Source organism: Hyperoodon ampullatus (genome assembly GCF_949752795.1).
Source record: "Hyperoodon ampullatus genome assembly, chromosome: 19".
In the NCBI taxonomy this organism is placed as follows: domain Eukaryota; kingdom Metazoa; phylum Chordata; class Mammalia; order Artiodactyla; family Ziphiidae; genus Hyperoodon; species Hyperoodon ampullatus.
The window spans coordinates 14,727,328-14,753,397 of NC_136932.1; the positions used below are offsets into that span (position 1 = coordinate 14,727,328).

General features: G+C 58.5%; 1 protein-coding gene across 7 annotated transcripts in view; it reads right to left on the reverse strand.

The window, feature by feature from the left end:
- BAIAP2 (BAR/IMD domain containing adaptor protein 2) overlaps window positions 1-26,070 on the reverse strand; it is a gene marked incomplete at its 3' end in the record, with an annotated part of 70,270 nt that overhangs the window by 28,225 nt on the left and 15,975 nt on the right. For all 7 annotated transcript variants that reach the window (XM_079726452.1, XM_079726456.1, XM_079726453.1 and 4 more), the window contains exons 3-4: window positions 24,822-24,908; window positions 645-706 (exon numbers count right to left, since the gene is read on the reverse strand). In XM_079726452.1, the coding sequence (XP_079582578.1) occupies window positions 645-706; window positions 24,822-24,908 (149 nt within the window). The remainder of the gene's footprint in view (window positions 1-644; window positions 707-24,821; window positions 24,909-26,070) is intronic.

Sequence of the window (26,070 nt, forward strand, 5' to 3'; positions counted from 1 at the left end):
TGCCCCGGGAGAGAGGGGGCGGTCACCATGACCACGGCACCTGGGACGCTGGGCACCCCAATGGGAGAGAGGAGCTTATCTGATCCATGAGCTGATGACCCCGCAGGGGCAGGTGGGCCCCGCGGAGCCAGGCGGCCCCGGGAGCGAGTGCTGAACTGAAGCCCGGCCTTCGACAGGCACGGAGGCTCTGCTTCCCTCGGGGAGACAGAGACCGCCTCCCCACTGCCCCTGCTCTCCCGCGCTGGCGGGTAATATAGGCATAAGCTGACATGAGCCGTGGACCTGCTGGGTCCTGGCAGGACCTATAGTCTCGGTGCACCTGTGCTTCCCCAGGCCACCACTTGATGTGTCGTGGCCCTGCGGCCAGCTGAGCATAACACCCCATCTTGCCCGTGTCCTTTTCTTCCAGGTCTGTCTGTATATCCTCAGCCCCCATGGTGGTCACATCCCTGGTGTGTGACTTCTCTCTCAGGCCCTGGGGACGCCCCCACCTCTCTGGGTATGACCACAGGAAGGCACATACTTCCCTAGTGGATGCACGGCCAGAGCACATGCCCGGCTCTTCCCCTCGCCTGGGATAAGCGCCTGCTCACCTCCATCTGACCCTCCCTCCCCGGGGGTCGCACTGGGAGGCTGGGACTCACCATTTCTTCTAATTGATTTTGAATCTGCCTGTGGACTTCAGCCATCTGGAAGAGAACGTCCCCTGGGAGGCAGATAGCAGGAGAGAAAAGCAGGAGGTAAGTGAGCTACTCAGAATCACTGTCTTGTCACTCCCTCCATGGCTGGGGAGCGGGCACCAGTGGGCCAGGCACTGGGGTTGCTGTTGTCTGGGGACCGGCGGGCAGGGGTGTGCTGGGGGCAGGAGGAGGGGTGCCTCTCCAGGTGATGCCACCAAGAGGAGAGGGGAAATTCTAGAATGACAAGGATACACAGTCGCTTGGTGTCTCTGGGGGTTTGGGGGCCTCAGGCATCTGCACTGGATCTGAGATTCATGGCAGAGGTAAGAAGACCGGAGACCCTACGTTTGCAGGTTTCAACCCTGCGTGCGACCCTGTGAGCACATGCATCTCCTCTCACAGGTGCCAACCACCAGCGGCCCACCTACCTCGGGCCCAGGCAGAGGTAGCCGCAGCATGCAGCCCGTGCGTCCCAGGACATGGTGTGGAAGGAGGGTGGCCGTGGAAGGAGGGACCCCACGGCCCAAGACACGTCATGGTCAGCAGAGTCCCGACACCCACCCCAAATCAACGTTGTGGAACAGAAGCTCCGAGCTGGGGCACGCATGGCACCTGCCTCCAAAGAGCCTGAGGGCCACTGCCCACAACCACAGGGTCAGCGTGAATGACCTCCTTGCACAAATGGCTCATTTCCTCCTCTGCAGAGGGTGGGTCTGGAACGGGCAGTGCGAGCTCCATTCATTTCACTGGCAAATATTTGCTAAGCAGCCATTTCTGGCGGCAGGCACTAACCATGCGCTGTGGCCACATGGAGGAGGGCCCGTCCCTGCCCTCGGGGGCAGTCACTTGCTGACTAACCCTGTCCCGAGGTGCTGCCTACACCAGGACGTCCCTCCCCTGCTCATTCAGGCCACTCAGGGGTCACGTGACCCAGAGGATCCTTTTGGGGGCAGCCACAATGAGCACCTCTGGTCCCCATGAGGCCAGCCAGAAAACAGAACAGTTCCTGTGGCCCCTGCCCTAATGGGATGACGCTGCCCACCCTCCAAGATCACAATGACAGCACGTAGATGATCCCCTGGGGTCGCTTTCCCTCCCAGAAGCACAGCTGGGTTCTGGAGACGGCCAGCTCCTCCTGGTCATCGGGCCGTTCGATCAGCTGCTGGTGCTCTTGTGGCCCCGATGACCACAGAGCACGGTGATTGCCACAGGCAGGACCCTTAGGGACAGATCTCCAGTCCTGGGGGCAGGCTGCCGATGGTCAGTGGGCTGTTAAATGGCCATAGTGCTGGCCTCCACTGGCAGGCCCCGGGCCCTGCCTCCCAGGGTCACTCTCTGTTGTTGGAGCGCATGCGAGGGCGGCCTCTCCAGCCAGAGGGTGCCCCGCCCCCGTCTGAGTTCTGAGTTCTCACTCTCAGCGCGCTGCTGGGCTGAGTGCCCAAAGGCCTGGCTTTGCCTCAGATGCACAGCTTTCTGTCGAGGGAGGAGGAGGGGACAAGAGTGCTTCTGAAGGGCTGCCCCAAGGGTCACCTGGCAGCTGGGAGGAGCCACGGCGTGCCAGGGGGTAGGCCCTGCAAAGCCAACCGCATGTCCCTGTCTGGAGACAAGGTGGGGGGAGTTGACTGGTGGCCCAATGGTTAGGACTCCGTGCTTTCACTGCTGAGGGTGCAGGTTCGATCCCTGATTGGGGAACTAAGATCCTGCAAGCTATGGGGTGTGGCCAAAAAAAAAAAGAAAAAGAGACACAGGCATGCTGGTGGATCCCCTCAGGATGGGGTCAGACCACACATAGCTGTGGTTCGCTGGGCCCTGGGCTGAGTGTCCAGCAGGCCGCCTGTGCCAACAGTGCGAAGACCCCTTCCCAGGCACCACATGAGGAAGCACAGACCCCTGGGGGGCCCAGGCTGGCACCTAAGGCACCAAGCTGCTTACAGCTACTGCAGAGAGAGGAAGACGCCCAGGCCCAGCCTGAGGCTTCGAAGGATGCTCGCGGTGAGGGCCAGTGCCACGCCGCGTGAGCGTGAGTGAGTGGGTGGTGTCTGTGTGGGTGTGAGTGGGGGAGGGCATGTGTGTGGCAGAGTGTACACGTGTGTGCATGTGGGTGCACAGGGTGTGCATGGGGGTGAGTGCGTGCATGGACGCAGGGGGTGTGGGTGTGAGTGTGTGTGGCTATGTTGTGCGTGGGTGTTGAGTGGGTACACGTGTGGCTGGATGTGTGAGCCTCAGTCTCCATTCTCTCTCCCCACAGCCCTGGGGTGCTGCTATGGCCCCGTGGACACACGGCTCCAGGAAGCTAAGTGACCGGGCTGTGACCGGGTGGGCCACAGGGATCAGGGCCTGTCCACACAGGTCTGCCCCCAGGACCATGCTTGTCCACGAGCCGGGAGGGAGAGGACGGAGCGGGGAGATGCACGAGCAGGGGCAGACACCAGAGCTCCTGACGCACAAATCCCCTAATCCAAAGCGATAAACATTTACTGAGCACCACGCATGCTGGCAGGGCCACGGACACCGGCACCTGGGCACAGGCGGAGGCCTGTCGGGGGCCCAGAGTCCTTGGAAGTTACTTTCCACTCAGGCTCCAAATGGCAGCCTGACCTCAGGCCTGACAGTGCTGTTGGGTATGGCGGGGCAGGGAGGGGCAGCACCTGGGGACAAGAAGGCCCCTCCCCCACCATGGCTGCCTGGGGGCAGCATGGTCGATGGTCAACCAACCATACGCCGAGGGCTGAGCTGAGGCTAGGCAGCCCCAGCAGGACAGGATGTGAGTCTCACTCATCCTCTCCTGGCCCTGACCCCATTTCTACCCCATCCCAACCCCAGGGGGTGGTCTATGAGTCAGGGAACTGGCTGAGGACAACAGGGGACAGAAGGCGCCTGGTCCCCGTCCTTGACTGAAAAGGAACCACCAGGACAAATACAAGCAGGCAGCCCAGGGGACGAGGCCAGGCTGCCACCACCCTGACCTGACCTGCTCAGACCTGCAGCTCCCGAGTGGGATGAGGCTCCCGGCACCGCCATGGCCTTTCAGCACCCCCAGATCTGATATGCATGGTGGGGATGCCGTCCTGTGTGTCAAGGGTGGCACGCACAGGAAATCCACACCCAGAGGTCACCCTCTGGCCCTATGCACTCTCTCAAGGGACATGAAGTCCATAAATAAGACACAGAGCAAGAGGCACTGTTGGCCATGCTTGAGGCCCCAGAATCGTAAATTAGTGTCCGGATCAAACTGAAAACACGTATTTCCTTGAGAGGCCACACAAAACGAGTTCAAGGAAAACATTTGAAAAATAACAACAACAAATACCAAGTCCTTTAGATAAAGAATTCCTGTTGCCAAGAAGAGTACGTGAAGCTTCCTGAGGATTCTGGACACTGCAGCCCAGGCTCTGTCGATGCACTGGGACGCACCCCATCGCCTCCGCCCACTGGAGCCCCACCTGTGTCCCTGGGCATGCATGCGGGCAGTGGGCACATGCTCTGAGCTGCAAGCCAGTGGCTGCCACAAGCCGGTCCACGCGATGAATTTTTAAGGTGCATTGTACAAGCAGCTGCAGGAAGCCACGTGTACATGATGTCTGCAAGGCGGTGTGAGCGTGTACCAGCCACCAGGCAGTGGACCCTGGAGCACTGTGGGGGCAGTGGGCCAGCTGCAGGGGGCGGTCACCCCTGCCCGGGGATGAGGCTGTGCCCCGAACTAGGCTTCCCAGGAATGCGGGGGGCCTCAGGCATTGGCACGGACACTCTCTCGTCCTCTCACCCAGGTCCCTTCCGGGTCCTGGGAGGCGGGCGAGTGAAGGTCCTTGGAGCCATGGGGCCGGCCAGGGCCTCCCCCCTTCTCTGGGCTCAAAGGCCAGCACGAGGTGGGGACACCTTCCCAGGCCCACCCCATACGCGGAGGAGAAGGCCATCGGGCTTTCTACCAGTCCTCATCTGGGAACCCAGGTCTCAGTCCACAGCACAGGTGGGCCCTAAACTCGAAAAACCAGGTTTAAAATAGAGCCCAGACCCAGCCTTGCCAGAGCAAAGAGCGGGGGAGCAAGGTAATCAGTTGTCACCACCGATGGGACCGCCAGGGTCTCGAGGAGTGTGAACAGAGGGGGAGGCAGGCAGGCGGCCAGGCCCCAGGGTGCCACAGGAGGGGAGCAGGCAGGCCACCCTGGCACTGAGGAGGGTTTGGGAGCAGGCCATCGGGAGCAGGGACAGGAGAGGGCACACTTGGGTGCCATGAGGCTTCATCCAGGACAAAACCACCGAAAGAAACACAGGCATCTGAGAACGAGGTGACGCCCTCCCACCCAGTGTTTACCCTGTGAGGAGGCAGCCAGGTCAGCAGTGAGTCACCTCCGGCTGCACACCCTTCAGCTCTTAGAGTTTAAAAATTCCTGGTACTCTTGGTAACCTTAAACACCAGCCTTGTATCTTTGGGTTAAGAGTGGAACTCAGTACACATGGCAACTCCCCTCCCCCAGGGGAAGGCAGGGGCTGGGGCAGCACACGCACACGCGCGCACGCACACGTGCACACACACATATGCACACGTCGGCACACGCTGCTGCTGCTGCGCTTCCTCACCGACACAGGCGACGTGCTGTTCACCTCCCTCCCCTCCAGCACAGTCCGGCTGGACACAGACTGGTTCTGTCTGGTGTGGCTAAGACAGCACAATGTCGGGACAGTCGCCACCACCTTTGTTCTGCACGATTGCGGCCTGAGAATCCTGCAGACAGTGCGTGTGCCCCTGAAAAGAGGCTGTGCGGCCTCAGAAGCCAGGCTGTGCCCTTGTCCCGCAGGGTGGTGGCCTTGCCCTTGGTGACAGGGGCAGAAAGAACTGGTCCAGCCTTCCAGCAGGGACAGGGCCCCCAACAAGGACACAACACTTGAGCTGGGATGGCTGGACAGGGAGGGCTGAGGCCCAGGCCTGTGTAGCCCCTCACAGGCCACTCTGTCCTCAAGGAGCATCCGCCACTCCTAATTCCAGAACGATATCGTCACTCCAGAAACCTGTCCCCATCAGCAGTCACTCCCCTTTCCCTCCAGCCTTGGGCAACCACTAATCTACTGTCTGTACGGATCTCCCTGTTCTGAGCGTTTAGTATCAGTGGGACCCCGTGACACAGGCCCTCTGTGTCTGGCTTCCTCACCGAGCATGTTTTTGGGTTTTGAGGCTCACCACGTGGCAGTGTGGCAGTGCTTCATTCCTTTCCCGGCTGGATGACATTCCAGGGACTGAGCCGCATTTTGTTTAGCCAGTCGCCCATGATGTCCATCGGTGGACATTTGGGCGTTTCCACTTTCAGGCCGTTACAAACAGTGCTCGCTGTTGTGATAATCAGCTCTCCTTAGGAAGCAGTTTTATTTTATAATAACTCTGAATTCTTTTTGTACACAATCTTCGCAATATGATTTTTGAGGTTTTTTCCCATCGGCTTAGAGCAAGAGTCCACTAGCCAGCAGACCCTGGGCGGAGGGGAGTAAAAGGGGAGCCTCCAGCCAGTACTGTGACCACGTGGGGGGCTGGAGCCTCAGAGCTGCCAAGCCCTCCCAGGTTCCTCCAGAGCCAGACCGAGCCCTCCACTGCCAGGAGGGAGCCAGGGTCAGCGCCCCTCCAGGCGCCCACTGCCATCTCTGAGGGGACCGCTCCCTGCTCCAGGCTAGTCCAAAGCCCCCTGGGAAGATGAGGCTGCAAATAGGAATAGGAATTGATTCCACGACGAGGAGCCCGCCTCTCTAGCAAGTCTGGGTGACTCAGCAACCCTCTCGCTTCCCAGATGAGTGGGGAGGTTGGGGGCTGTCCGCAGGGGACCTGCTGCCCCCGCTGGCCACCCCCAGCAGGAGCTGGCTTCTGCCAAACCTTGGGATCGTGAGCCAGAGGGAGCACCACGGCTCAGTCGCTCTGCTTCTTTTCCTTAAGTGTTTTATTTCACCACCGACACGAAAAAATTCCCAACAGACTCTCAAAAACGTTCACAGCCCCTGGCAAGAACCTTAGTACAAGGACAAGGTGGAGGGGCCTGGCACTGGCCAGTGTGAGTGCTGGCCAGCACCTGGGGACCGAAGGCACCCACTGAGGGGAGAAAAAGGCAGAAACTAGAGACCCCGTCAGCACAGAGGGACCAGGGCGATAAGCTGGAAGGTGCAGGGCACAGCTGAGGGGGGGGCACAGCTGAGGAGGGGGAGGCCAGGTGCAGGAAGGCCCCACACCCGGGAGGATGGCAGTGGGGCAGACTCTCAACAGAGCAGCGTTGGCAGGACCACAGCTCACAGGAGGGGAAGGGGCGGAGCTGCTCTCGCCTGGAGCTCCAGGCAAGGTCAGGACTCGAGCAGGGCAGCACCCTGCTGTGATACGGCCCCGTCCTATTAGCAGACGACAGAGAAGGATCAGCCACCCACCCCGGGTGCTCTCAGAACTTGTAGACAGTTTGGAGGAACAGTCGATTTACACATGTTCGGGGACGTAGGACCCACCACTGACATCTCAGATCTCAGAAACATTCAAGTGTTTCCCCAAACTGGGCTCTTTGGAAAAAGATAAAAGATTCCAGAAGACTAGAGAAAATTACAGGTACCAGAATTTTTAAAAGGGACCGACTCTAGAAACTGCAGGTTGGTGTCTTCATGTGAGAGTTGTTACTGAGATAAAGGTGACCCGCTTGCAGCCTGGGGCACTCGTTCACCTTCATCGTCACTGCACTGACGAGGGCCTCTGTGGTGCCTGCACTCTTTCCTGGGAGAGGCAGACAGAACGTGGGCCAGTGAGGAACGAGGAAGAGTGAGCGGCAAGGGGGCCAGGCAGGTGGGGAAGGAGGGCCGCCCGAAGGCCGGGAGGACGAAGGATGCCTGTGGCTGCAGATGGCACAGAGACGGCGGGGGGGTCTGGCAGGGAGCCTCGTCTCACTGATTCTCGAGCCCCAGACCAGCACAGGTGTAGCCCCACCTCCTACCTGAGCTCCACAAGGCACCAGGCAGTCCCCCCAGGGCACTGAATACTGACACACGGGACCTGAGTGTGGCTGGAAGCCGGGTCGACAGCCACACCCAGAGGGTTCCATCCACAGCCCAGAGATCAAAGGGGCCGTGAATCTGTTCTTATCAGCCCGGAGATCAAAGGGGCCCTGAATCTGTTCTTATCAGCGCTTAGAAGACAGACACTCTCCTCCCAGCCCAACCTCCAAACCTCCCAAAATAACAGAGCGGGTGCCCACTCACCCCTCACCGGGTTCCACGGCTCTCTTTCCCACACGTGCACCCAGGTCCCCGTGCCACACTTTTTGGCTGAACCACCTGAGACAGTAGTGGACATCACGGCGTGGCCAGCATGTCAGCTTCTGCACCTGGAGAGCACGGACTGGAGTGCACAGGCCCACGGCCATCCCGACCCAAGGACGGCGGCCACCGACACAGACCCTAGTCCTTCAGCACTCGCACCTCCGGGCCTGGGTGCCCCAACTCACCGCCGCCTGTGAGCTGCTCCCCAACCCTGGACCTCACGCGCGGCTCTTCAGGTCTGTCTGTCTGTCTCTCTGTCTGCCTCTCTCTCAATAAGTCAGCGTACTGTTTATCTAAATGCTGCTCTGTGAACATTTGGAACAAGTAAGTCATAAACAGGCTTAGTCGTGGGTTATGAGGACTTAACCTTCAGCGGCACCAGAATTCTTATCTTTCCTCTGTGGAGTCGGGAGTCTTCAGCCTCTTTAATCCAGAAGAGTCCTCTCGAGTTGCATCTCTCACAATGCTGACATTTTTAAAGACTCAGGCTGCCTTTCTGGTTTTTTCTTTCTTTTTTTTTTTTTTTTTGCAGAAAAAACACATGTTCTTATAATCTGCAAATGACAAGAAGCTGAGAGGGAGCGTGGATCTGGGAGACTGGGAACAAGCTGGGGTGGGAGGGGGGCTCAGGCCCCGGAGTCTGGCCGCTCACAGGCTGGCGCCCGGCAGATCTGTGCAGCTCCCCACTTTGTTCTATGAGCCGAGGGTGGACCAGACTCCACCTGAGGGCCCCTCCTGGGCCATATGCTAGACTCCTAATCCCAAAGGAGCGAGGACAGGATTTCAGGAGGAGATGAGTTATCACCCATTTAGGCTTAAAAAAGAACACATTTTTGCCAAAGCAACACAGACCCGAGAAAGCCTGCTTTGAGATGGTTCCCATGAAGACAGCCAGCGGCCTGAGCTGACCCCCAGCAAGAGTGAACAACAGCAGGGGATGAAGAGGGTAAGGACCCGGCTGCCGGACCCCAGGGCTGGGCACAGCTGCATGGAGGGCCAGGTCCCCCAGAACACTGTGACCCCCACAGCGAAGCATCACCCCCAAGATCAGTGTCCAGAGGGCAACCCAGTGAAACTTCTAACACCTGATTAACCCAAGAAGCGGGAGGAAGCTGGGGACCTGAGGTGAGGGAGGTCACAGAAGGCAGTTTCAATCTCTGGAAGGCACAGGCGGCTGAGCCCTGGCTGGGGGAGGGGTGGGAAGTGTGGAGGTGGGGAGGGGAGTCCAACAACACCTACAGAGGGGCCTCCTCCAAAACCCACTGCCACAAAGCAGGACCAACCCCCAGGGCAGAGACCAGCCTCCGTCCTGGTGCCTGTCCACCAGCCAGGGGATGTCCGTCAGGGGGACCACCTGGGGGTGACAAGTCCTGATATTCCAGGCATCTGTGGGGAAAGGGCTCCAGGCCTGGGCTGACCTCACTGTCTCATGGGTTACACATACATGTTTGTACCTCATCCCAGGATTAAATCAGTAAGACCACGTGTCTCCTGATTAGGGGGTTGGGCTGACAAGGCACACGGCACAGCCCCTGCCCCAGAGAAAGAGCTGGGCAAGTGTTTGCCCCTGCCAGTAACAGTGACAATGACATCCAGGAACCTGGGTGCAGCTCCACCTTGACACCAGCGGTCCGGCCACACACACCCTCTTTCTTTAAGCAGGAGGATGGTTGGGTGAAGAGGTTCAGGAACTGGGCAGTAAGACAGGGAAAGCCCCTGGCCCACATGCATTTTCCGTCCTTCTGAGGAGCTGGGCCCCGGCCAGCAGGAGGGTACCACCCACGTGTGTTCAAGGGCACCACTGGTGCCCTTTCTGCCCCTGCCTATGCCCTTCGTCCCTGATGCCAAAGTCAGGCCTGGGCAGGGGTCCCGAGGGCTTGGTCTCTTGCTCACCACTCCCATCCTCACACCTGTGTCCTCCCCACTGTGAGAGGGCCGTGTCTGTCTCTGACCCTGGCCATGAAGACGGGACGCTGCACAGGGCAGGGGGCTCCCATGAAGGCACAGTGTCAGGGTGCAGGGGGAGCTGATGCTACGAGAAAGTGGGTGTCTTCAGCAGCATTACAAATGTGGTGGACGCTGATGAGAGCCCGGCTCCCCAGCTGCCTGGACCTGGACCTCTCAGACCATGCTGGCCACTCCCAGAGCATAAGCCTTCCAGGACAGTATCTGAGAACATGTGGGAAGAATGGGAACATCCAGTGCTAAGCCCCTGCCCATGTGGCTCATCCTTAAGGGCTCCCTGGGCTGCCACAGCCCTGAAGGCCAGTCCTGTAACCTGCTGGCCCCCCGCCTAGTAGACGTCAAGCCAGATCACCCCAGGACATGAGCACCCCGGCCAGATTCCCAGCCAGATGGGTCCACAGGAGCAGCCTTATCGTGCGTTGGGGAGGGTCCTACCGTCCCTCCACTGCCAGGAGCCACCTCCCGAGGCCCCCGCCCCAACTCCAAAGTGGCTGATGTTGCTCGCTCCTGGGGATAAAATTGGGTGACCGGTCAGGGGGCAGCCAAGCCCTGATGCAGCTAGAAATGAAGCCGTCTGAAAAGGCAGGGTGGACCAGGGCTGTCAGCTGCACCACAAAGGTCAAAGTCCTCCCGGACCTGGGGTTACAGTGCCAGGTCTCTCCAAGGGAGACTGGCCCTTCTCTGCCGGCACCGCCACGTCAGGCAGGGGCTGGGGTTCACTGAAACACCAGGCTGGGGTGGCCGGGAGGCTGTGGCCCAGGTGGAATTGAGAGCAGAACGTCCGCACGGTTACTGACCAGTAACGAGTCGACTGACCAGTGCAGGCGTCACATGAAGGATGATCTGGGGGGGATCACGAGGCATGACTGCAGGGGTGCCAGGATGGCCCCTCTGCTCCCTGATCAAGTCCAGCCAGGGCCACCTTAGCAATCCTCCCCCCTACTAGAGGAGCCCGACAGAGTGTGAGGGGTGGAGCCTGGGAGACCATGGTGAGGACCATAGCAGCCACAGGCCTGCCGGGAGCCCTCACCCGACCTGGGCACTGACACCAGACCCCTGACTACCTCTCCAGGAGAAGCAGAGGTGAGACCAGCACAGCCGTGACTCTGCGACCACGAGACTGACGTGTGCGGGCGTGTGCTGCGGTGGGGTGGGCAGGAGTTCTCCGCCTCCTCCCAGGTAGAGCCACGTACTGGAACAGTCCTCAGCAGTCCCAGATGGTGCTGGGGGCACAGAGAAGGTGTCTGACCTTCCTTTGGAGACTAAACCTCCAGCCCTGTCTTCGCAGAGCTGGACTTGAACCTGGCGAGCAGGACGCACTATTACTGCCAAGTGGTCACGGCGTTCCTTTTGGTCACTGGCAGCCACCAAGGGCGCCAAAACACTCGTTTCTTGAGGATCTGTCATTTCAGGAGGAGCCAGAGCTCCCATTCCCTGCTGGTGGCCAAGGGGCTCTTGAGCCAAAGGGTCAGCTGCTCAAACTTGGCTGGGAGCGCCCGTTGCCTCCTGAAGCCTTCTGAAGCAAATATCCATAATGCTCAATTATTCTGGTGGCTTCCAGAGCGGAAAGGCGCCTCTGAGAGCTCATTAGCATACGCCTGAACAAGGCACGAATATAGAGCTCTTGTTCCGGGAAGACAGACAGCCGAGGGCTGCGGGGGTGTTGCGTCGGCCGTGAGAGCCACCGGTATGGGATGCGGAGCTCAGACAGCACTGAGGGACCCCTCTGGGATCAGCCACCAACACCCCCATCCTCCCTGCTGGCCTCAAAGCCACCAGTTCCTCCCTGGTAGAAGCAGGGTTCTTCTCCTGCCTACAAAATGGCAAAAAATGGCAGGTAGCCAAAAGGATAACCAGGACAAAAATCGATGGCTGTTGCCATGGTGATGATAGCAGACAGTGACCCTCCCTGACTGCTGCTCTGAAGCAGAGCAAGACCAAACGGCCCCTCGTGTTGGTATCAGTGTTGTGTCCAAAGTGGACGCCCAGGCACCGGAGTGTCGTGGAACGAGGTGGAGGAGGCACCGACCACACGTGGCCCAACCGTCTGGGCTGGCCTCCTTCCTGTCCTGAGCCTCTGCCCTAACTGTTCTGGGTCAGGTCCTGGACCGGCATCGGCCACACCGGGAGTCCGATCAGATCTCAAAAGCTCAGGCCTGCCCCGGGCCTCCTGAAGCAAAATACGCATTTGGACGTGTCCTCGGCCAATCCACACGCTCTCAGGCATCCACAGTTACACTCGGGGCTTCGGGGTTCCCAGGCTGGCCGCCCAGGCCGACTGGAGGGCTGCTTCAAGGAACTGGCCGACAGGAGGCCGTGGAGCGTGTGGGCTGAGCCTGGGCGACAGGGAGGTGGGGACTCAGGGTCAACCTGGCGTCCTCTGCCCATGGGCCGGGCAGGCGCTGACTGAGCCGGGTCCCCGCAGCAGCAGCAGGAAAGGGCACACTGCAAGACACTGGCTGTGCTGCCGGGAGACAGCGGGGCAGGAACTCACATCGACAGACCGTCCAACCCGCCAGCATCACCGTGCTTCAAAATGCCGTCTTTTCTCCTGCCTGACGCGACTCACAAGGGGACAGGGAAACGTGGGTGTGGACAGAGGGCGGGGTTTTCCTCCCACATTTCCACCCAGAGCAGCGACATGAGTGGCCAAGGCCACAACCCCCGACCACAGGAGGTCACCTGTGGCAGGTCACCTCGGCAGGGCGGGCAGGCCAGGCCCAGAGCTGGAAGGTGCGTGGATGACCCTCCTCCAGGGCGGCCACCCTCCAGGGGTCATAGAGCCCCGTGAGGCTGCGCCCCAGGCTGGGCAGGCACCGCCGCTCCGATCCTCACCAAGTGCCATGAAGACCCCCCAGAAGTGGTGGTGGCTCCCCATCAACCTGCCCACTCATGCCCCCGATTAACTGTCCAAGTGTACATCAGCTCTCCTGGGGACGGTTTCTCAGGCATCAACTTGCTCTAAATCATGCGAGACACAAACAGGAACAGGCCCAGTTGAGGACTGCTCATCAGGTAACCAGGCCTCTGCGGTCAGAGCGTAGACAGTGCCTCTGACACACCTGCCCTCCTGCCAACGCCGGGGACCCAGGGGCCAGCCAGCACCCCTCGGAACAGGTGGAGACCTGCCACAGAGGCTCCCGAGCCGGCACTTGTGCCCGCCAGGCCCCCCCGCCATGTGTGGGATGCTCCAGGGCCACTGGCTCTCTGCTGGAGGATAAACAAAGGACCGCTTCCTCCTCCCTCTCACTTGGGGCGGGGAGCTGCAGACACACTGAGAACATAGCACACGCTGCCGGCGGGACCTCAATTCAGGGGGGACACGGCGGGGTCACAGGACTGGGGGCCCCCAGGGCCCTCCAGCCACCCAGGCACTCGAGTCAGACTGGCCGTGGTGGGAGAGCCCTCACAGGCGTGCTGCTGCAGGATGGGCTTTAAAAGACCTCGGCGAGCCTCCTGCTACGGACCCCGGTCAGGTCACATGCTCCCCCTCAGTGGGAACAAGCCCCAGGCCTGGTCCTCACAGACCCTGCCAGCCCCACCTCACCACCAGAACCAGGCTCAGAACGAACCACGGCTGGGGGCCCCCTTCCCCTCCTCCCAAGCAGGACCCCCAGGAACCAGGCCAGAGGGTGTGGGGTCACCACAGCCACACACCGCTGTTCCCTATGGATGTTCCCACCCTGGAGTGGGCCCTTGGACACCGAGGAAGCATGAAAACACCCTGAGCCGTCTCTCCTGCTGTGGCCAGAGTCGTTGAGAACAGGCAGATCCAATTAAGACGTTTATTAATCCCTCCCGGCAAAGGCTCGAGCCTGCCCCATAAAGCTCTCATCAGGGCAGGCGAAGTGGACACGCTGGAGCCCCTGGCCCTTCACACCAGTCATGTGAGTCCAGGGGGTCCTGAGAGGGGACCCTCAGATTGCCCTCTTACCCTGTGCTCAGCCCCAGGCTTTGACCTGTCTAGCATCCACACAAAGCCGGACACGAGGACAGAGACTCTGCAAAAAACCTGCCTGGTGTCAAGATCTGCTCGAGGCCTGAGGGAGGCCAGGAAAGCGTGGACCCTATTCCTGGGGTTCTGGTGACAGCCCGTGTGCTGGCCACTTCTCCCAGGGGCTAAGGGACACCCCCTCCATGTGCTATGGCGGGGGTTGCTAAGGGACACCCCCTCCATGTGCTATGGCGGGGGTTGCTGGCGTTATTGGGAAGAGGAGGTGAAGGCAGGATGCAGGCAAGGAGTCCACTCCAGGCCATCATGGGACCACAATGTAGGGTGACATGGGTCCTCTGAGTCAGGACCCTCAGGGATGTGAAATCGCCCTGGCTCCCACTGTGCGGCTGTAATTAAGTCCTCCAAGTGGCGTCCGTCAGGTTTAGCAGTCAAAGGTGGGTCCTGCTGTTAGGGTCTGACAGTGCGTGGACGTGAGACAGACTGTCACCCACCTGCAGGGAAGGCAGGGACACACTCGGGCTCCCCAGCCAGGTGTTGTCAGCTCTGCATGACCTGGAAGGGGCCGTGATGCAGCCCGACAACCTCCCGGCCTCACAGGGAGCACAGGAGCCAACCTGGTGGGCAGCCCCCCAACCTGGTGGATGGCCTGTGGCACCATCTCAGAACTACCTCTGCCAAGGAAACTATCCGGCAACAGCCTCAAAGGCCCCTGGGGTCACATGGCCCCTGCATTTCAGCGACCCACGCGCAGAAAAGGGCCACCCCGTGCCTCTAAGCATGAGGCAGTCGTGGGAAAGTCAGCCGGCACCTGCAGGAACCAGAAGAGGTAGCCAAGTCCCACGGGGCGAGTCTCCAAAGGTGGCATGGGACTGCCTGCCTCGGTTCTTCACTCGGGTAGCTGGGCGTGGACAGCAGCCAAATGCCAGGGGAGTGTTCAGGCCACACCTTAATCCAGTGACTCAGTGGCCAAACCTGGCCCAGTTTCAGGTGCAGGGAGCCGCCTCCTGCCCCAGGCCCCGCCCAGCACGGAGCTCCTGCTCTCTCATGGGTGCGGGTGCAGATACCAGTATGGGTGCAGCCAGGTGGCGGCCAATCACAGGCCCAGGGCACCTGCAAGCACACACATGCCCGGGATCACAAACAAGCAGGCTCTTCAAAGGCAGAGAACACAACAGAGGCCTCAGGAGATGGTGAGGGCCAAACAAAACAGCTGCTCAGCCGCTGGCCCTCGGCTGCACAGATGGACGAAATGTCCAGGTGAGGCTCTGGCAGAGGCCCTGGACACAGGCTCAGGAGGGACGGGCCCAGCGTGAAGGTCGGCCACACAGGGAGGAAACAGAGGGCTCAGGGCAGGCTGGGGCCTTCGCTGCAATGATGGCCTCATGTTAGTGCTGCTGGCCAGGAAAGCCTAGAATGCTCCACAGGATATGTCACCTTAACCTCCTGCACAGACACAGGGCAGCTGACTGGCCCTCTTCTTGCATGAATGATTCTGGCACAGAGCCCTGAGTCACCTGCCCACCTGAGCACTGTGCCCAGAGCCCAGGTGCATTGGACTCTGGCCTCCACCTCCTACTCCTGCCTGTGCTGGGCTCAGCCCTGCTCTTTGCAGTGGCTTTCGGGAGCAGAGCTGGGGGCCTGGCTGCAGGGGGCCACCCAGCGGGCAGGATGTGCTCAGGAGTGCCAGCTCCCTGGGGGCTCCTGCAGATGGTGGCACGGCTATCGGTGAGGGGGACAGGACAGTGGGCTCCCCTGCACAAAGGATGAGGTCAAGGTCCATGGTGGCGCCCCTAGGAGCAGGCTCCCCAGGAGCCAACACTGGGGAAGAAACCAGCAAGCAGGACAACACAGACTGATGCTGCACCAGGCCCATTCTGGAGTGGCTGTGACGGTGGAACAGAGGGCCCAGAAGCCAGCCTGTCCACTGCCTGGACTGGGGGACATGTGTGCTTTCAGCCCCACGGCCAAGGCCGGGCTTGCCAACAGTGCACACGGAGGCTGGATGGAGAAGCAAGGAGGTGCCGTCGGGATCACCCCAGGGGAACAGTGACAGGGTGCAGATGAGATGCTGCCGTACTTGGTCTGTGCCAGCAGGAGACAGGCACCGGCGGGGGGGTGTCTGCACCTGCTCTCTCTGCTTTGATGTGACCTGAAGTGTCCTGTGACTTAAAGCTTAAGGCAATGGGAGAGCCCAGAGGGGACATGGCACCGCTGACAGTGCCCAGGACAAGAGGACAGCATCTGTACTGTTCCCTCCTTCAGGGCAAAAGGAGCCTGCCTGACTGGAGATCCGACTTCCTCCCCGACCAGCCCCAGAGCCCACGCCGGAGCAGTCTGGAAATACCCACTCTGCGCCATGCTCCCCACCATGTTGGCATCTCAGGCTGCCTGTGTCAGGGGGACGGGGAGAGGCTGGGTGCACCCTGCTGTGGCCAGCAGCAAAGGAGCCACCTGCCCCCTCTGCCCTGTGGCCTCCAGGCTCAAGGTAGAGAAAGAAGAAGGAGAAACAAACATGAAAACATGCTCACTCCCAGATCTTAGCAAACCCCCAAGTTTGTGGTCTATGAGCTTGGAGAGTGAGCCCCCTCAGGGTGCTGTGATCGGGGTCACCCCCCCTTGGGCCACCATCCTGGCTCCTTGGCCTGGGGAAGGCCTGGGTCTGCACACACCAGGGACTGGCCTGGAGCCTCGGACCCAGATGGGACACCCCCGCTGCCCTGAGCTGCCGGTCAGCCCCATGAGCACAGAAATCCGTGAGGAAAGCAAGACAGGGCCTCAGAAAAGCTACCCCAAGTACACAGATCAAAGAGATGGGGACAGCCTCTGTAATCACCTGCCTGGGGGCGGCACCAGGTGTGCCTCAACGGAGCTGTGGGGGGGGGTCAGGGAAACAAGTCCACGGCAAGTGTGGGTGGCTGCTGGCGGGGGATGAGAGGGCGGCAAGACGATGGGGAAGGCGGGCATCCCTGCACCCCGACTAAGCAGCCTGCCTATCAAAGCAAACCCAGAGCCGAGTGGAGTGAAGATGAGAGGCCGGCTCCTCTGTGAGGTCTGGAGCTGCAGCCCCAAGCCGACTCCTGGCCACGGGACCAAAGGCAGAGCGGCCACTCGCTCTCCACAGGGACGGGGAACAAAGGGGCAGCAGCACAGCGACTGGGCTGTGACTTCTGACCTCCACGGGCCTCAGCCTCGCTCACGGCAGGAGACCTCACGTCAGAGGCCTCTGCTCTGGTGATAAGGGGTCCAGCTCTGGGCAGTACGTGGTTGGCTGGCGTGGCGGGGGGGTGATGTGCTGCTCAAGACCCTCACTCTATGCAGGAAGGACGCAGCGCAGGGCTCGTAGGGAGATGGGGAGGGGGTGCAGTACCCCCTGAAGCATTAGACGAGGGTCTGCATGGCTGAATCCCACACCGTCCTAGTGGGCTGTTGGCCCAGGGAGCAGAGCAGGAGCCATACAGCTCCTGCCCTTTGTGGGAAAGAAAAGGCAAGAACTGGAAGAACGGGGCAGGGATCAGCAGAGGAAGGAGGGTGAGCGGGGAGTGGCCAGGGTGCCTGCCACTGCTTGCCTGGCAATCCCTGACCCCAAAGCCACCAGGGGCCACACCCAGAGGGACCCCAGCAGGAAGTGGGCAGCAAGAGGGACGATGAAGCCCCACTTTGCAGGGCCTCGAGATTAAGTCTCTGGTCAGAAGCCCGGCGCCTGGCTCAGGATGTCGTCAGTGTGAGCAGAGCTCCCTCCAGGCTGCTGCTACACCTCGGCTGGGGCACCACCTCCCCAGAGGCACTCACCCCTTGAGGGCTCTGGTTGATCCCCAGGACAGCAGAGACCTCGCATCTCTTCCCTCCCATCCTGGGGAGTAAGGTCTATCGAGAAGAAAGTGGTCAGAAACGAGTAATTCCCCAAGGCTGCAGACAGGAAGGGTGGAGGAAAACAAATTCAGCATGAAACAAAACAGACTGAAAACAGGGTTACTGAGAACAGAGGAGTTCCCCTCATAAAGTTCAGCTTGTCAGGAAAACACTACTGCACGAAACTTGTAGTTTACACACTCAATAACTCAGCTGGAAAACACATAAAGCAAAAGCCTCATGGAGAAACTGATGAGCCCACCTTCCTGGGGAGTAAGAAAAACGCCTCTTCCACTTACTAATAAGGAGGTGGAATTACTGAAGATTTGAACACAGTTGGGAACCCTGCACCCAGAATTGGAATAAACAGGGAACATATGTTCTCTTCAAACATAACAGACACCTATAAACATGGGCCACACGCCAGACCAAACAGCCTGTCAATGAATGTCCAAGATTCAGATAATTCGGGAATCAGCAGAGGCCCCCCTACCTGGGGTCCCGACCAGCTTTTGGGGAGGGGGAGCTCATACAGATGCCCAGGGCCACAGGCAGAGCTAATGAGACCGAGGAACTGAGAAGAAAACATTTCCTAGGCAAGTGACCCAGTGACATTGTTCCATGAGGACAGTGGCCAAAGTGCACCACCAAACCCCAATCCCCACCACACTCCAGCCAAGAGCAAAGGGTCCCAAATCTGAAATTTCTGCCACTTCTACCAGGCCTCAAAGCTCAAAAGGACCTGGAAGCCCTCAGCTTTCTCAGCAGGTCACTGCAGGGCAGCCCCAGGACGGGCATCCCCCTTGGGCTGGGTCATCAGCCCCTGGTACACGGGCACCCAGCACGCCCCAAGTTACAACAAAGCAGAAGCAATTGTCCTGCTGGTATACGAGATGCTGGTCCTGGTTTGATTTTTCCCTCCCCTCCAGCACCAGGTGGACCAGAGCTGCTGCCTTGGCGCCTGGGGTTTGGGTGGCCTGCCGGGTGGGACTCGCCCACACAAAGGCGGGCATGAGGGCACGGGAATAGAAGGCAGCAGTACCCAGCCTCACTCAGACAGGAGCACTGCGAACCCTCACACGCCGGTCACGTGGGAGGACAGCAGGGCCTGAAGGGAGAGCCCCGTGGCGTCACACTGGTGAGCACCGGGGCAGCGGCTGCTGTGGAACCACGTGGAGATCACCCCACGGTGGGCTTGGCATCATGGTCCTGAGGACTAGCTCGTTCAGAGCAGCAAACCCACCCGCCCTGGGAGTAACCCAAGTGCTGATCGAGAAGACAGAGAAATACACTGTGTTCATCACGTGTTCACGGAATATTCTACAGCAGTGAAAACGCAGCACCCGCTACTGCAGGCAACAGGCGGATCGTAATGCGGGTACAACAAGCAGGCTGCACAAACCCGGCTTCCCACGGCCAGAAGCCCCAGCTCCTGCCAGGCCCTGCCCCCTTCCCCCAGCCTCGCCCCCCTCCTCCTCTCCAGACTTTCCCATTTCTGCCAGAGTGCCTCGTTTTTGTCCACCTTGCACTTGTGGACATACCCTTGCTCTTGTCCTCCGCCCCTCCTGGTGCCCTTGCTGTCCTCACCCAAGGTCGGAGTTGCAGCTTAACCCCTGCCCTGGGTTACTCCTCCCGTGGCCCGGGAGGCCACACACCACACCCACCCTTGGGATGCTTTGTTCTCCAGGCCCCCTTGGGCCCTCCCCCAACATACACACTGGAGCTACATCTGGAAATTTCACAACACCCAACCAAGGACAAAGATCTCAAAAGCTTCCAGGAGGGGGAAAAAAAAAAAAAACCTCTCGTTTAAAAAAAAAAAAAAAAAAATCAGCCAAAACGACACCAGAAGTCAGAGGACAGGGGGGTGAGGACTCTGAGGGAAGGCGGTCTCCCACCTGGAATTCTAAGCCATCAGTGCGAGGTAGAGAAACATCCGCAGACAGACATGGGCTCAGAAACGTTATTTCCCTTTTTCCTGCTAAGGAACCATTAAAAGGAAGGATGATCTCCCTAATTGAGGGAGTAAAACAGGACCTACGACCCAGAAAACATGGCCCCAGACTGGAGAAGGGGTGTCCCATGCATGGCTCAGCCACCGGCCTGGGGTATCAGAGCAGGTCGGGGCTCTGGGAGGCAAGTTCCAAGAGGGGGAGAAGCAGCCAGGTTAACGGGATTGCAGCCGGCAGGGAGGAGTCCCAGAGCGCCGTGTTGGGTTTGGGAGTGAGTTAATGACCACAAACTGATGACTATGCAAACGAAGGGAAGCAATTATTAACTCCAGCAAAAACAAAGTTGTCAAAACAGTAACAAAAACCCATGGACAACAGTTCAAGAAAAAGTATCACTCAACTGGACTTCATTAAAATTAAATACTTCTGTTCCAAAGCCACTGTGACAGGGGTTTCCCTGGCGGTCCAGTGCTTAAGATACCATGCTTCCACTGCAGGGGGTACGATCCCTGGTTGGGGAACTAAGATCCCACATGGCATGTGGTATGGCCAAATAAATAAATAAAACTACTGTGACAAGAATGAAAGGCCAGTCTGGGAGAAAATATCTGCAAAGTATATATCTGAGAGAGCACTTCAACCTAGAATACACAGAGAACTTTTACAACTCAATTATAAGACAAAAACCCAACTGAAAAAAGGGGGACAAAGATCTGAAGAGACATTTCACCAAAGAAGATAAACAAACGGCAAACACTATGTGAAAAGATGCTCGACGTCGTTAGTTCGTTAGAGAAATGCAGACGTGGAAATGCCCCAAACTGGAAACAACCCAAATGTCCATCAACGGAAGAATGTATAAACAACGGGTCACTTCCACACAGCGGAAACTACTTGCCATGAAGGCAGGATGGTCTGGAGGTACGTGGAACATCGGGATGACTTTCAAAACAATCATGAGATAAAAGAGGCCAGACCAAGAGAGAGCATGGCACACACTACTCGAGTCCATTTACACAAAACTTGAGCAAATGCACATCGAGTCTCAGGGCAGAATACACAGCAGTGGCTGCCTGGCAAGGGGTGGGGGGCACGGAGGGAGAGAGGCAGGAGGTTTTCTGGGGGGCCCCAGGAAATGCTGGGGGTGACAGGGCCGTTTGCTACCTGGGCAGGTGTGTACTACCTAGGCAGGTGTGCACTCATGTCCATCTCATCATGCTTCCACTTCAGACGTGTAGTCCGCTGCACTGCAGTCAGACTGCTCTGTCTGAGCATTCCTGCCAGCACCGCACAAAATCTATACTGGACACCGATTTAAGCAAAAGTTGTCATCGTTCTACTGGGGGGGGGGGAGCGAGAAGTGGTATAAAAATGCTAAATCCAAATCTCCTAGGAAAACATTAATTAAATAATGTCCAAAATTAAAAAGAACAGCACAGGGACTTCCCTGGCGGTCCAGTGGTTAAGACTCCGTGCTTCCACCGCAGGGGGTGCGGGTCTGCTCCCTGGTGGGGGAAATAAGATCCCGCATGCCGCACGGCATGGCCGAAAGATTAAAAAAAAAAAAAAAAAGAAAAGAAAAACAGCAGCACAAACCTGCCTGTTTACATGTATGAAAGCAAATACAGGCAGACAACATGCAGGGTTGAGAAGTGGGCCTCGGGCACGTGGGGGGCAGGGAGACTTATTTTTAAACCAGGGTGTGTGCTGCTTTAATAAAAATTCAACTCCGACTGTGTGACTCAGTAGTTCCCCTCCCAGGCATACATGAAGGGTCCACACAGACACTTGTGCCAACTGCTGACACCAGTGCTATGGAAACTGGTCAAAACATGGAAACAGCCCAGATGTTCATCAACCGGGGAATGGAATCCACACAATGGAATATTATTCAGCTATAAAAAGAATGGAGCCAACATGCTACAACATGGATGCACCTCGAAGACACGATGTTAACTGAAAGAAGCTGGACACAAATGGTCACGATGGGTTAGTGCACGCTTCCATCCATATGAAACATCCGGAGCAGGTAAAGCCACAGACACAGAGGCAGATCAGTGGCTTCCAGGGGCTGGGGGAGGGGGAGTGACTGCTAATGGGGACGGCTTACATTTTGGGGGTGAGGAAAAGTTTGGGAACTAGATATGGTGATGGTTGCACAACTCTGAATACATTAGAAACCAGTGAATTGTACACTTTCAGTGGTGAGTTGTATGCCATGTGAATTACATCTCAGTAAAGCTGTTGCCAAAAGAAAAAATTCAGTTCCCAGAGCAGGGCTGACAGTGACCTGAAAAGAAAGGCACACTGGTCTCTGCCCCCGTTCCTGGTACAGAGCTCCTAATCCCTTGTTATCTCCTGGTGATAGCAGCATCCTTTGTTCTAATGAGGCAACTCTGAGTGGGCTCCTGGATGGGGGCTGGTCACCAGAAAGACCGAGCCAGGGTTAGAAGTGGCACTTTGGGCCCCACCCCCATCCTCTGGGAGAGGGGCTGGAGACTGAGCCAACAACTGTTCATGCCTGGAAACCCTTAAACCATGGCGTTCAGAGAGCTTCCAGGGTGGTGGACACATCCATGTACTGGGAAGGTGGGGCACCCCGACTCCATGCGGACAGAAGCTCCTGCGCTCGGCACCCTCCCAGACCTTGCCCTGTGCATCCCTTCCTCTGACCGTTCACCTGAGTCCTTCATTATACCCTTTACAACAAACTGGGACTCTGAAGTAAGCCTCCGCCTGAGTCCTGGGTCCTTCATTATACCCTTTACAACAAACTGGGACTCTGAAGTAAGCCTCCGCCTGAGTCCTGGGTCCTTCATTATACCCTTTACAACAAACTGGGACTCTGAAGTAAGCCTCCGCCTGAGTCCTGGGTCCTTCATTATACCCTTTACAACAAACTGGGACTCTGAAGTAAGCCTCTGCCTCAGTCCTGTGAGCCGTTCCAGCAAACTACCAGATCTGAGGAGGGAGTGGTGGGAATCCGATTTGTAGCCAAATTGGACAGAGTTGTGGTGAACTGGGGACCCATGACTTGTGCCAGCCTCTGGGGTGGGGGGCACTCTCTCGGGATGGGGCCCTCACCCTGTGGGTCTGCACTGACCCCGGGGAGATCGTGTCAGAAGTGAGCTGAACTATGGGATGCCCAGCTGGGGTCCTCAGAAACTGGAGGGCTGGCTGGTGCAAGAAAACTCACATCTGGTGTCAGAACCGCTGGGAGTAGAGGAAACAGAGTCCTCACCAGCCACCTCCGCAGACGCACAAAGCCCCAAAAGCCCCTGGAGAGATTTCAAAAACCCACAAGTAAACCAGAAGCTCCCTGATTCAGGCCAGAGCCCAGACAGCTCCTAGAGTGGTGGGTGGAGGGATGTTCCAACCCCCCGCCCGCCCCTTCCATGTGCGGACTCCACAGCAGGAGGCTGCTGTCCTGCTCACGGGGCCTGTTGTAGCAACAACTCCCAAGGACTCTGCCCACGGGAAGTTCTGGAATCTCACTGCGGTTTCGCACACGCCCACCCTCACTATGGGGCCACGTGGGACCCGATCTCCCCGTGGACAGACCCTCCCCTTCCACACGTGTGTGTGACTGCGGGGAGAAGGCCACCACGATTAACCACGATAAGAAAGTGCCCCTTTCACAGACAGGAGCCGTGTATAAACACACAGGATCACACACAACACCCAGACGGTGGCTGCAGGAGCCGCAGCCGGGATGCCCAAGAGCGCTGGGCGGAGCCCACGTGTGGCCACTGAGCTCAGAGTCGGCTGGTTCACGGCCATCGCTGATCACAAAGGGGTCCAGGCCTCCATCCGCCCAAACATCCACCAAGTCACCAGCCAGGCCGAGCCCGCAGGCCTGACCACCACAGCACCCCGGCCTCCACGTCCTCACGGGGCTGCCCAGGGCAGGTCAGCTGAGCGTCCCCAAGAGGCCAGCAGGTTTCCCTCTAGAGCCACAGAGCCGGAGACCAGCCAGCTCTGTAGACACTGAAGGAAGGCCCACATCCAGGTGAGCAGAGCCCAGCCACATGAGGAGTCCGGCCCTGGTCACTCATTCCGCCCAGCCTCGCCTGCACACGGTCGCCTGCCCCTGCTCCCAGCTCCAGCCCAGGAAGGTCCCATAGTTGTGTCTGGCTTTTACACTGTTCTCTGTTCTCAGGAAAACCCAGATGCCACTGTTGCTCTGCCAGGGTGGCAGTCATGACACACAGCACACACACCTGGCAGGCCTGCTGGGGATGGTGTGGACCCAGGGCCAGCTGGGCCACCGTGTCCTCAAACAAGGGAGCAGCAGAGGGCACCACAAAGCCCGGCAGTGGGCAGGCCTGACTTCCGGGGCAGGATGGTGTGAAAAGTTTGAAGGGCGGTGCTGCGAGCGAGAGCGGGCAGCCTCTGCTAAAGGCCGCACCGTAGATAAGACAGAGGCACCTCTGGGAGCTGGAATTAATGGACACACAGAGAAAACAAACGCCCTCAAACCTGCCAACAACCGAGAGCCTCTCCAAGGGAGCCCACAGCTCTCCCCATTTCACACTGTGTGCCTCGACTATAAAAGTAACGTGAGCTCATGTCGGAAATGTGCAAAACACAGTAAAAGCATAGAGAAAATAATCCATCCCAGAAATTCTACCTGTTAAACTTCTGGGGTCTCTTCTTGTATTATGAGATAAACGTGCCCCCAATGTATTTTTACAAAATCTGGTCACACCATGCTATGGGTTTGCATCCTTTTTCGCTCATTTTTTTTTTTTCCTTTTTCCCTCATTTTTATACCAGGAACCTTTTCCCACACTATTAAAGACCATCATCTGAGTCCAACTTTTCACATGGCTCCCCTATGCCGGCCATTCAAGTTTTGCCACAAACACCCGTAAACGTGGATCTGCCTGTCTCCTCATCCCCACACCGTGCTTCTCAGGGGACCTGGAGCCACCCGGTGCACCCCATTCTCAGCAGGGTGTGTGCCTCACAGCCCTTGCCAGCTCCGAGGGCAACTGCCATTTTAGGAAGTCTTCCCTTGTTGGACAGGGAAAACTTGATCCCAAATCAAAGGACCAGACACAAGACAGGGCGGGGTCCCAGATCGGCATGGGGACATCCAACGACTTCAGGGACTTCCGGGGTCTCTGCCACATTTAGGGGTCTTACCGAGTTCTTTGGAGCCCTGGCTCTCGCTAGCCAGCTCGCCCATCTTCACCAGGGCGTCGAAATAACCTTTGGCAGCATACGTCACACCTGAGAGAAGAGGAAGGGGCAGTTACTTCCCTCGCTAGGAAGTAGCAACACCTGCAGCACCTACTTGGCCATCCTGCCTGCCTGCCAGTCAGCCGCCTCCCCTGTGCCCAGCAGGCTCCAGCCTGGGCAGGACCTAAGCCCGTTTCTTGCTGATGTTCTCTGTTCCAATCCTGAGAGCTCCTTCCCTGGGTAAGAGCACAGTGTACCTCTTGGGTCCAGAGCTATTCAAGTCAAATCGCAGGGTGCCACCCCGACCACGAGGCCTGGTGTCTTGACGAGAGAAACACCAACCCCAGGCAGGAGACTTGCAAAGTGGGTCGGCAGGAAGGCCCCCCCCCTCCCCAAGCCAACCTGGGTTGAGGACTCTGTCCCTGTCTGCGGTCTCAGAGAGAGCCTTGTAAGTGGGAGTGAGTCACACGCTCAAAGTGGGATAAAGGCAGCACCACGGGGATGGAGTGGAGGGACTCACACCACTTCCCAGGGCAACTTCTGCTCTAACCTGACATCGCAAGGGACTGGCACGGAAAGCGCCGGGCCTGCTGACTTCCTGGGACCACACCTGGTGCCCGCTGCCTGGGATGGAGCTTCCTCCAGGAACTCGGAGACCCTTCAAGACCCCGGGTGTGCCCACAAACTCCTTCATCAGAAGAGCGCCCCCCAGCTGCCCTTCACGCTGGAAGGAGGACGAGGGCACCTCTGGAGCAGGGCCATGGGGAGCACCCGCCAGCAGCGTAATTACTATTTCTAATCCGTTTTCTCCAGAACCCAGTTAGGGACTTATTACTGGACACTTGATCACATTTTATTTAGGTAGTTTTCAATTAAGCGCACGCAATTGGCTCTGCAGTCTGGGAGTGTGTGCGGGCTCTGCACCCCAGCAGCTGGAGTGCATCTGCTGCCGGGCAGGGTGGGCTCCTTGAAAGAGATGAAAGGAAAGCCTAGCGGGCCCAGGCCTGGCCTTGGGGAGGCCGAGGGCAGCTCAGGGGCTCCGTCCTATGGGGCAGTCCAGGAAAATGGGGAAGAGAGGACACCTCCAGGCTCCCCCACACACAGAACTTTGTTGGGGGCCCAGGTGGGGGTGGAGGAGCCTGGAAGAAGGCCTGTGCCTCGTGTCCAAGGGCTGGGGCATGCGAGCGGGAGACCCCAGGCTGGGCCTTGACGG